Raw genomic sequence first — 12,036 nt, forward strand, 5'->3', positions numbered from 1 at the left:
TAAATCTATGTGTTTGTTTATGGCATTGTGGTTGGATTGCCAGGCCTCTAGGAATTCTCTGGCATGTCTTTGCTTAGCCTGTCCCAGGATACATGTGTTGTCCCAGTCAAAATGGTGGTTTTTTTCATCCATGGTTGCTGGTGTAGTTAAGTATTTGGTCAGTGTTTGTCGGTTTTCTGTATACGTAGGTTTGTAGTTCTCCGTTGTCCTTTCTTTCGACTGTGACGTGTCGGTTTCTTCCTCCTTGGTGAACTTTATGCCTGTGAGGGTGTTGTTGATGATGTTAAATGTCTCTTCTATCTTGTTTCATCTACGTAGCGGACCCAGATTTTTGGTTTGATGGTTGGTAGGGCTGTTTGTTCTAGTCTTTGCTGGAGGTGAACAGTGCTGTTACGTCGAATGAGATCATTGTTTCGTCTTCCTCTATTTTGGTGTTTTTGATGATTTTTAGGAATACCTAGATGGAGTGGATGGACTGCTGCGCCTCTTCTACTAGGTATTTCAGTCTTGCGTGTAGTTCTTTGGCCAGTCTGTAAGTTGGTGTTCCAGGTAGTGAGACTATGGGTCTGAGGGGGGCTCCTGCTTTATGGATTTTCGGTAGTCCGTAGAATTGTGGGGTGTTGGTCTCCTCTGGTTTCATTTTCTGGAATTCCATCTTGTTTAATTGTCCAGAATTGTGTAATTTTCTTAGGAGATATGTAATTTTGTTTCCTAGTTGTGGGTCGGGTCTAGCGCCACCTGTTGGTAGGTGTTGGTTTCTGCGAGCAGTGCATTGGCTTTCTCAATGTAGTCCCTTCTGTTCAGGATGACTGTGAGCCGACCTTTGTCTGCAGGTAATATAACAATATTTTTGTCTTTTTTGAGGTTTTCTAGGGCTTTCTTTTCTTGTGTGTACAGTTTGTTTGCTTCCGTCCTTTGGCTCAGAGTAGGTGCAACTGTCTGTCTGATCATTTGTTGTGTTTCTTCCGTGAGTTTGTTGTCCTTCAATGTGGTTTCTAATGGCGCTAGGAAATCCTTCTTGTCAGCGTCTCAGTAATTGAAATTTAGTCCTTTTACTAGTACCGTTTTTTCTGTGTCTGATAGGGTTCGGTCTGATAAGTTCTTTATCCATGCCCCTGTGTTATCGGTTTTGTCTTTGTCTACAAACAAACCAACTGCACACCCATGGGATCTCTGCTATCAGGATTCATAGCAGAAGCGGTAATACAAAGACTAGAGCAAACAGACCTACCAACCATCAAACCAAAAATCTGGGTCCGCTACGTAGATGACACCTTTGTCATCACAAAACGAAACAAGATAGAAGAGACATTTAACATCATCAACAACACCCTCACAGGCATAAAGTTCACCAAGGAGGAAGAAACCAACAACAAACTCACATTCCTGGACGTCACAGTCGAAAGAAAGGACAACGGAGAACTACAAACCTACGTATACAGAAAACCGACAAACACTGACCAAATACTTAACTACACCAGCAACCATCCCAACACACACAAACAAAGCTGTATCAGAACACTATTCCAACGAGCCACCACACACTGCAACACAGTTGAACTTTGGAAAACAGAGGAGAACCACCTATACATATTATTCAAGAAGAACGGACACTCAAATAATACAGCCCGCAGATTCCTCAAGAACAAACCACGACAAGCAGACCAAACATAACCAGAAACCCTAACCACTTTACCATGCATCAAAGAAGTTTCAGAAATGACAGCCAGACTACTAAAACCCCTCAGAATCCTAGTAGCACACAAGCCCACCAACACTCTCAAACAAAAACTAACAAACTTAAAAGACCCAGTACAACCCATGGACAAAACCAACGTCATCTACAAAATTCCATGCAAGGACTGCCACAAACACTACGTAGGACAAACAGGAAGAAAGTTAGCCACCAGGATACACGAACACCAGCTAGCCACAAAAAGACACGACCCTCTCTCCCTCCTAGCCCTACACACGGATGAAAAAAAACACCATTTCGACTGGGACAACACATGTATCCTGGGACAGGCTAAGCAAAGACATGCCAGAGAATTCCTAGAGGCCTGGCACTCCAACCACAACGCCATAAACAAACACATAGATCTAGATACCATCCATCAACCCCTCAAAAAACAAACAGGAAATGACATCACCACAAACCCCAGGAACCAGGTAATGATGCCAGGTAATGATGCCAGGTGATGATGCCAGGTGATGATGCCAGGTAATGAAACGTCTGGATATCAAACCTACAGCTAAGGGAGCAAACCTACAGCCTAAACCTCAACCTGAGCTACAAACCTTCACAAACCTTGCAAAAATCATGCCTTAACTTCAACTCTATATTATGTTTTGACTTTTATGTTGTTATAAAAACATTAATTATTTCCTTTTGCATTATCTTCTAACCTGCTTTCATATTCACTCTTATCCATTTCAATCTTTTTCAAACTTAGGATTTGCTACATTGCTCATGATTATCTTTCAAATTGTTAGTTTCCACAGTCATTTGGTTGAAGAAATGTGGAAGTGTGTTTGGTGCACAGCCAGCTGGCACATGCCAAGGTGTCAGATTAATATCACGCTACGTGGTTCATAAAGTCACCACCAGCCTCTGGATAAGCAGCCTGTCTGTGTTGTATGTGCAGAGGAGCTTGTCAAGTATGGGACTACTGCTAAGTTGGGGCTGATATGTCAACCACACTAACAGTATGGTGTGGCAATGGCAAGGCATATAGGTAGGCACTAAGGGACCAAGTACCAAACCAGCAAGCAAAAAAATCCAAGCTGCAGCCTGGTCCAATCCATGTGCTGTTTCCTGTCCCTATATATAAAGTAACCTTGTAACAGCCTTTCATTGCAAGTACGTGTGTTCCAAATGACCTGCAAGTGGATCGGAGAGATGCCATGAAGATTGTGAGATTGACAAATGTTGAATGCCAACATCTGTGGAGGGAGGGTGAATGTGGCTGGTGGCAGTGGTTCACTGCACTGAGATGCTGTTTGGTGCTGAGTAACTTGGACGCTCCTCTCAGCCAGCTGAAGTCACAAGGTACCCGCTCTGACTTTCATGTTGAGAACTCTTGATGTTGAGGTTGTTCAGCACATTTGGTAAGGCACAGAACTGGCATCAGTAAGGTGTTTAGCAAGATCTCACCCCCCACCCCCCCACCCCCTTACCATCTTGATGGACAACTTGCCACTGCCGAGCAAGAGACTGACCTTGCCACTCGTCAGGTGAATTAAAAAATGCAGCGAGTTACTCTGACATCAAGATATGTCTGAATGGAGTTCTTGTGCAATTCTGTCACAATTCACATGATAGCTCATGTTGCTCAGAACCCTACCATTGAATAGAATCCCTACTGTGTGGAAACAGGCCACTTGGCCCAACGAGTCCACACTGACCCTCCAAACAGTATCCCACCTGGACCCATTTCCCCACCCTACATTTCCCCTAACTAATGCACGTAATTTACACATCCCTGAACACTATAGGCAATTTAATATGGTCAATTCACCTAACCTACACAACTTTGGACTGTGGGAGGAAACCGGAGAATCTAGAGGAAACCCACGCAGACAGAGGGAGAATGTTCAAACCCTCTAAGACTTTACTCATAAATTCAATTTCTCTCTCTATGGAATTTCCCAGCATTTTCTGGTTTCATTTCAGTTTTCCATTAGTATTTAACTTCTGTTTAATCAAGGTACTTACTTTGGACAGGATAAAGTATGAATAATATAAGTTTTATTGTTAAGCAGTGCAATGCCAACAGTGTGGATTCAATTCCCGCACCAGTTAAGGTCACCCTGAAGGTCCTACTTTCTTGACCTCACCCCTTGCCTGAGGTGTGGTGACCCTCAGGTTAAATCATCAGCTGTCAGCTCTCTCTCCCTCTCTCTCTCTCTCTCTAATGAGAGAACAGCCCTATGGCTCTCTGTGACAACTTTATCTCCTATAGCAAGTCATTGTGATACTGGTCCCACTGGAACAATATATCCTCGTGTGCATGCTCCCTAGTATAAGGAGTTTCATGGCAAGCAATGTGGCAAACAGCAACACAAATGGCTACAAAGTACCTCTATGTTAAATTTTCAGCAATCATAATGAACATTCTCCAAAATTCTAAAAATATCTATAGAAGTATGAACAAACTGAAATGTAATGCTGTCTGATTAAATAACTGAATTGCAACACCTACCAAGTAGTCTCAGCATGAGAAACTGCACACCAAGAGCATAGGATTTATATTCAGGATTCACAGACCTGCAGAGACAAAGAAAGAAAACTAATTATCATCCACTAGACATCACTGACTGGACAACAGATGTAATTCTAGTGATAACCTTGTCTTCGTGTACAATCTGCACTTACGTCGAGCAATCTGGAGCCACCTGTACTGCAGTATTCTCATATCCCTACCTAACTAATTGACCTTATACATCCTGCCCTTTCAGAGAGCTGGTGGCATATTGCTAGCAACATCTATTAAAATAACAACAAAAAGAAACAATTTACTCTCAGACAATTTCAGGTTGGCTGCCAGGGAAAAGAACATGTTTCCTTGCTATATTATTTGAGACACTTCTACTACCCTGGAGCGGTACTTGCATTGTATACACCACACAGCACTGACAGCAATAGAAATATCACAATTATTAATTCAATAATAAACAAGTTACAACTACTCTGTTTGAGTTGTTCATTTTTTTCAGTAGCTGTGTTAATCAGTTCATTTCAGGGGCCAAATTGATCAGTGAGATACACAGAAAGATCTAATAAGTGTTGATTACTGGTGAAAAACAATTCAAAATGAATAACTAAGACTAGAAAGTGAACTGTGAAGCCACTATTTTTGTGCAGAGATGCTCTCCGCCTGAGAAAAAATGTTGCTGGGGCACAGTTCTGAAGTCCCACCCCTGAAACTGGTCCCTGCCATTTTCACAGGACAATGGAGAACAGAAGCAGTGTTTATTTTTATTCTCACGAGCTGGCTTGGCAGCATTTAACACCAATCCTTAATTGTCCTGGAGAAGGGGGTGGTGAGCCACTTTCCTGACCTGCTGCATGTCCTGCCCTTCACCAGATTGCTGCAAGGAAGAGAGTTCCAGGACTTTTACCCAGAGACAGTCAAGGTTCAGCAATATAGTTCCAAGTAAAGTTGATGTGAGGCTTGGAATGAAAGTTGCAAGTGTTTCCCTTTCAGTTTATGGGGTTGGAAGCTGCTATCAAAGGAGCCTTGACGAGTTGCTACAGTGAAGCAAAGGAAAGGTTGACGATTGGGTTACATCAATTCATATGAGTTGACATGGGAGCTATTAAATTGGCAATGAGAGTTAGGTAGAGGGCATGGGTTTATATGGAGGGTATGATGATCTATGGTGGCATGAAGTCACATGGATGTTCCATAGGACTTGGTGGGGCTTGGTAGGGCATGGGGAGATTGTGTGGCAGTGAGGGGAATATGAGGGTTTAGAGGTGCAGCATTTTAAAATTCTTGTTTCCACAGGTGTAATATATTGCTACATCCAACACATACACACACACTCACTCTCTCTCTCTCTCTCCGTTGAGTAACAACTTTGTGTCTGCATGACTCGTATAAACAATGAAACAGAAAGAAGCTGCAAGGATTGAAGGTTGAATATTGCACTGCATAGCATTTGAAAGGCCCAATACCATTGTTTCGAACTGATTTTTTCACATATTTGTTGAATCAAAGTGTAAAGGCTTTCTATATTTTAATTAAAGCAGATACAACAATCCTAGAATTTCTTCAAGCAACACTGACATTAAACAACTGAGAAAAAGTCACTTACCTGATCAGAATCACAACTGAAGGAGTCTGTGCCATTGCACCTATTAGACTTCCTACACAAACAACAGCAAAAAATGCCGGGAAAGCATTTCCACAATTTGTCCTCGGACATCGTCCTGACATGGCTGTAGCATTCTGGGCAAATTCAGTGTTGATACAGGCACAGTTGGTAAGATTCTAAGAAAGCAGAAAACATTACAAAGAAATCTTGAATACCATAACAAACATTGTCAAAGATATAATATATTAGATCAGAAGACCATAAGACATGGGAGCACAAGATAAGCCATTTAGTCCTCGAGTCTGCTCCACATTCAATCATGGCTGATAGGTTTCTTAAGCCCAGTCTCCAGCTTTCTCCCTATAACCCTTGATCCCTTGACAATCAAGAACTTATCTATCTCTGTCTTAAATGTACTCAATGACCTGGCCTCCACAGACTTCACCACCCTCTGGCTGTAGAAGTATCTCCTTATAGCTCTTCTTAAAGGTCTTCCCTGTACTCTAAGGCTGGACCTTTGGGTTCTAGTCTCTCCTACCAATGGAAGCATCTTCGCAACATCCACTCTGTCCAGGCCATTCAGTATTATGTAAGTTTCAATTCGATCCCCCGCATCTTTCTAAACAAGTATAGACCCAGAGTCCTCAAATATTCCTCATATGTTAAGCATTTCATTCCTGGGACCATTCTCGTGAACATCCTCTGAGGTATGGGGCCCAATACTGTGACAATACTCTAAATGTAGTCTGACTAGAGCCTTATAAAGTCTCAGAAGTGCATCCCTGTTTTCATATTCAAGTCTGCTCAAGTGGACAGGGCCTGGGAAATGAATATTCAAGGCTACACGTGCTATCGTAAGGACAGACTGACAGGCAGAGGGGGTGGGGTGGCCATGTTGGTAAGGGATGATATTCAGTCCCTTGCGCAGGGAGACCTAGAATCAGGGGATGTAGAGTCAGTGTGGAAGAGCTGAGAAATACTAAGGGTAAAAAGACCCTCTTGGGAGTTATCTACAGGCCCCCAAACAGTAGTCTGAATGTCAGATGTAAGGTAAATCAGGAGCTGAAATTGGCCTGTGGCAAAAATGTTACTTCAGTTGTTATGGGGGATTTCAACATGCAGGTAGACTGGGAGAATCAGGATGGTATTGGACCTCAAGACAGAGACTTTGTGGAGTGCCTCAGAGATGGATTCTTAGAATAGCTGGTGCTGGAGCCGACCAGGGAGAAACAATTCTGGATCTGGTATTGTGCAACGAACCAGAATTGGTCAGGGACCTCGAAGGAAGGAGCCATTGGGTAGTAGTGACCATAATTCAATAAGCTTCAATCTGCAATTTGAGGGGGAGAGGGTACAATTGGAAGTGACAATTTTTCAGTTGAATAAAGGGAACTATGGAGCTATGAGGGAGGAGCTGGCCAAAGTTCAATGGCGCAATACCTTAGCAGGGATGACAGTGGAGGAACAATGGCGGATATTTCTGTGTATAACGCAGAAGTTGCAGGATCAGTTCATTCCAAAAAGGAAGAAGGATCCTAGGAGGAGGCATGGGTGGCCGTGTCTGACGAAGGAAGTTAAGAAACATATAAAGTTAAAAGAGAAAAAGTATAACATAGCAAAGATAAGTGGGAAAACAGAGGACTGGGAAGCTTTTAAAGAACAACAGAGGATTACTAAGAAGGAAATACGCAGAGAAAAAATGAGGTACAAAGGTAAACTGGCCAATAATATAAAGGAGGATTGTAAAAGTTTTTTTAGGTGTGTGAAAGGCAAAAAAAATTATTAAGACTAAAATTGGGCCCTTGAGGACAGAAACAGGGGAATATATTACGGGGAACAAAGAAATGGCAGATGAATTGAATTGGTACTTTAGATCTGTGTTCACTGGGGCAGACACAAGCAATCTCCCTGAGGTAACAGTGACTGAAGGACCTGAACTGAAGGGAATTTATATTTGCCAGAAATTGGTGTTGGAGAGACTGTTAGGTCTGAAGGTTGATAAGTCCCCGGGGTCTGATGGTCTACATCCCAGGGTACTGAAGGAGGTGGCTCGAGAAATCGTGGATGCGCTGGTGATTATTTTCCAGAGTTCGATAGATTCGGGATCAGTTCCTGCGGATTGGAGGGTGGCTAATGTTATACCACTTTTTAAGAAAGGTGGGAGAGAGAAAGCAGGAAATTATAGACCAGTTAGTCTGACCTCAGTGGTGGGAAAGATGCTGGAATCTATTATAAAGGATGAAATTACGACACATCTGGATAGTAGTCAGAGTCAGCATGGATATATGAAGGGGAAATCATGCTTGACTAATCTTCTGGAATTTTTTGAGGATGTAACTCAGAAGATGGATGAGGGAGATCAGTAGATGTAGTGTACCTGGACTTTTAGAAAGCTTTTGATAAAGTCCCACATAGGAAGTTAATGAGCAAAATTAGGGCGCATGGTATTGGGGGCAAAGTACTAACTTGGATTGAAAGTTGTTTGGCTGATTGGAAACAAAGAGTAGTGATAAACAGCTCCATTTCAGAATGGCAGGCACTGACCAGTGGGGTACCGCAGGGATCAGTCGTGGGACCGCAGCGTTTTACAATATATGTTAATGATATAGAAGATGGTATTAGTAATAAAATTAGCAAATTTGCAGATGATACTAAGCTGGGTGGCAGGGTGAAATGTGATGAGGATGTTAGGAGATTACAGGGTGACCTGGACAAGTTAGGTGAGTGGTCAGATGCATGGCAGATGCAGTTTAATGTGGATAAATGTATGGTTATCCACTTTGGTGGCAAGAACAGGAAGGCAGATTACTACCTAAATGGAATCAATTTAGGTAAAGCGGTACTACAGAGAGATCTGGGTGTTCTTGTACACGAGTCAATGAAGGTAAGCGTGCAGGTACAGCAGGTAGTGAAGAAGGCTAATAGCATGCTGGCCTTCATAACAAGAGGGATTGAGTATAGAAGCAAAGAGGTTTTTCTGCAGCTGTACAGGGCCCTGGTGAGACCATACCTGGAGTACTGTGTGCAGTTCTGGTCTCCAAATTTGAGGAAAGACACTCTGGCTATTGAGGGAGTGCAGCGTAGGTTCACAAGGTCAATTCCTGGAATGGCGGGATTACCTTTCACTGAAAGACTGGAGCGACTGGGCTTGTATACCCTTGAGTTTAGAAGACTGAGAGGGGATCTGATTGAGACATATAAGATTATTAAAGGATTGGACACTCTGGAGGCAGGAAACATTTTTCCACTGATGGGTGAGTGCCAAACCAGAGGACACAGCTTAAAAATACGGGGTAGACCATTTAGGACAGAGATGAGGAGAAACTTCTTCACCCAGAGAGTGGTGGCTGTGTGGAATGCTCTGCCCCAGAGGGCAGTGGAGGCCCAGTCTCTGGATTCATTTAAGAAAGAGTTGGATAGAGCTCTCAAGGATTGTGGAATCAAGGGTTATGGAGATAAGGCACGAACAGGATACTGATTAAGGATGATCAGCCATGATCATATTGAATGGTGGTGCAGGCTCGAAGGGCAGAATGGCCTACTCCTGCACCTATTGTCTATTGTCTATTGTCTAAAATAAATTCCAACATTAATTGCCTTCCTAACCACTGTCTCAACCTGCAATATTTGAGACTTTTTTAAATAACTTCTGTGATTATCATGTTTTTACATGTAAATCTCCCAAGCTCTTATCAATTTGTTGAAATATAAATACTTTGCCTCAAGTATTTGCAAACATAAAATTATACATGAACAAGGTCACTGTCCCACCTTGGTACATCCATTCTGAAAAATATTTTAAGTACTTCTGCAGCAGTCTCTAACTGCTCCTAAAATAATTCAACTTCTGTTCTATGCAAGTATTGCTCTTTTATATGAAGAAAATACTTCTGATATCCTACATTTTCAGTCTGTCCGTTTTGAATTGGTATCATTGTGTTTTATTTCCTTCACTTAATTGTCATGTGTACAGCCAAACAAAAGCAAAAGATGGTGGATTCTGCAGATCTGAAATAAAAGCAAGAAGTTCTGCAAAAACTCAGCAGGTCTGGCAGCATGTGTGGAGAGAGAAACAGAGCTAATGTTCCAAGTCTAGTATGAGTTTTCTTCAAAACCGAATTGTCCCAAAGAAGATTACAGAGTCTAAACATTTTGAATCAAAAAGGACTCAAAGAGGGTGCTGCTTGGCTGACAAGTTAACTGTTTGCTGAGATACAAGGCCCCTATTCATAACTGCGGAGACAGGGCCCTCACCTCTATCCAAGTTACTTCTCACACTGTCACCCTGTCTCCACCCTCTCAAAACTATTACGAGGTTTTCCCTTTCCTCACTTTCCATCCTGTATGAAAAAGATCACCTTTCACATTTCCTGCCACCTGCAAAATAGTGCCACAAAACATTTCCTCTCTCCTTCCTGGTTAATGTTCTAAACCAGTTCCTGAGGAGTCCCACTCCTCAATCACCCCCAATACCTTGTTCCAATCCCACAATTCCCTTCCATGCAAATGGAGGAGATGTTACACCCGCCACTTTATTTCCTTGCTCCTCACCATCTGAGACTCTGTACAGTCCTCCTATTTGAAGCAGAAGCGTGCTTCTTTCAACTTAATATATTGTATTTGCTGGTCACAATGCAGCCTCCTCTACACTGGGGAGACAAAAGGTAGATTGGATATCTGCTTTGCTTCATGCATAATCATGTTCTTGAGGTTTCAATGGCCTTGCATTTTCATACCTTTTCACACTGACATCTCCATTCTCAGGTTGCAGCTGTGTTGCAGTGAAGCTCAACACAAACTCAAGGAGCAGTACGTCATTTATCATGGATATTTTAAAAAGCCATTCCAATTCAACATTGAGTTCAATAATTTAAGATCATAAACAATGTCCCCCAATTGCATTTTTTGTGACATGCACTGGGCTTAATCTTATTTCTCATATTTTTGGTTTTAGACACAACAGTTCATTACTCTGCCAGCCATTCCCACTCTGGAGAATTCTTTTGTTTCTCTACCGCAGCAATTGCCTCTTCCATTCTTATTGTACAATGAAATATTTCATCATCTAATCTTTTTACCGCTCACAAATAGACCTCACAGAAAGGAGAAACCCAAATTCAGCAGGGAGTTTGAACCCTGTATTGAGTACAAACAGACACTATTTTGATACAAGCAAGGTCCTCATACCATAGTGAGTGATTTTTTTTTAAGCACACACAAATACTTGTAAGAGGCAGAGACATTCTGTGGAATTTTCAGGTTATCAAGTTAATTAATTGTTATTGTCTTAAAACTTTAGGGTAAAGAAAAGAAGGTCCCTGTGCTTCGGAGTGAACAACTCAGTTCTTGCATTTTCAATAGGTATTTGTTGACTTAGCTCCATGTTTAACTGTTTCATTAACTTGTTATTGTCATAGTGAAGAGCTGCAAGTTCACAGTTCGATTGACAGCACCAAGAAATTACCAATGGATTAGTTGTGTTTGATGTGGCATTTTGGTTAAAAAGTTTTTTAATAAAGGATTAAGTATTTGCAGTTTTTAAACTCATTGAATGGGATTTCATCAATGAAAGGTTTTTGGGATGCTTGGGATGAATTTTCATGTGTGAATTTTGCAACAGAAGTCAGAAAAGTTTGTGTGTGTGCCTCGATAAATGTTGAAGTAGAATTTTCATTGCTGGCATGGCAGGTGCTAGCTGAAGATTTGGAATAGATCCAGTGAAATTCTTGCATGCTGCACTGGGGCTGCTGGCTGCAGTGGTAGGACAGAGTTTCATCCCAGCTGCAAAAATAAACAAGACTGCCATGCAGCCACATTCCTTCGCATTCCCCATCTCCCACACACTCCTCATGCACCATCCAGCCCATCTCTTATCCTAAAACACCACTATCAATCATGCCTCTTCATGCATTATTAATTGTATAGAAGTAATTAAACCCATAAAGCAGAATATTCCAGTTCACTGAATGATGTGGGTATTGGTAAGAAAGCTGGGAGAATCACAGGAGAGTGGAAGGAGATTCCTGTCATTGAGAGACAAAAGTCCCTTTTTCCTATTGAGTATTGAATGACAAAATTAGAGTCTCTTTTGTGAGTGGCAAGTGTTATGAAGTTGAAGGTGTGTACTGTATCTTGAAGAGAGAGTGAATGCTGTTTTGCACTGAGAACTTACAAGTACCTGTCATTTGACTAGCTAGCAATCTCAGAGTATACTGG

At 41.9% G+C, this 12,036-nt stretch overlaps 1 protein-coding gene across 1 annotated transcript in view; it reads right to left on the bottom strand.

Annotated features, from left to right (window-relative positions):
• LOC140484852 (solute carrier organic anion transporter family member 3A1-like) overlaps positions 1 to 12,036 on the bottom strand; it is a 314,802-nt gene that overhangs the window by 9,641 nt on the left and 293,125 nt on the right. The window contains exons 9-10 of the mRNA XM_072583601.1: positions 5,821 to 5,996; positions 4,203 to 4,267 (exon numbers count right to left, since the gene is read on the bottom strand). Coding sequence (XP_072439702.1) covers positions 4,203 to 4,267; positions 5,821 to 5,996 — 241 coding nt within the window. The remainder of the gene's footprint in view (positions 1 to 4,202; positions 4,268 to 5,820; positions 5,997 to 12,036) is intronic.

Source organism: Chiloscyllium punctatum, chromosome 2 (genome assembly GCF_047496795.1).
Source record: "Chiloscyllium punctatum isolate Juve2018m chromosome 2, sChiPun1.3, whole genome shotgun sequence".
NCBI classification, from domain to species: Eukaryota; Metazoa; Chordata; class Chondrichthyes; order Orectolobiformes; family Hemiscylliidae; genus Chiloscyllium; species Chiloscyllium punctatum.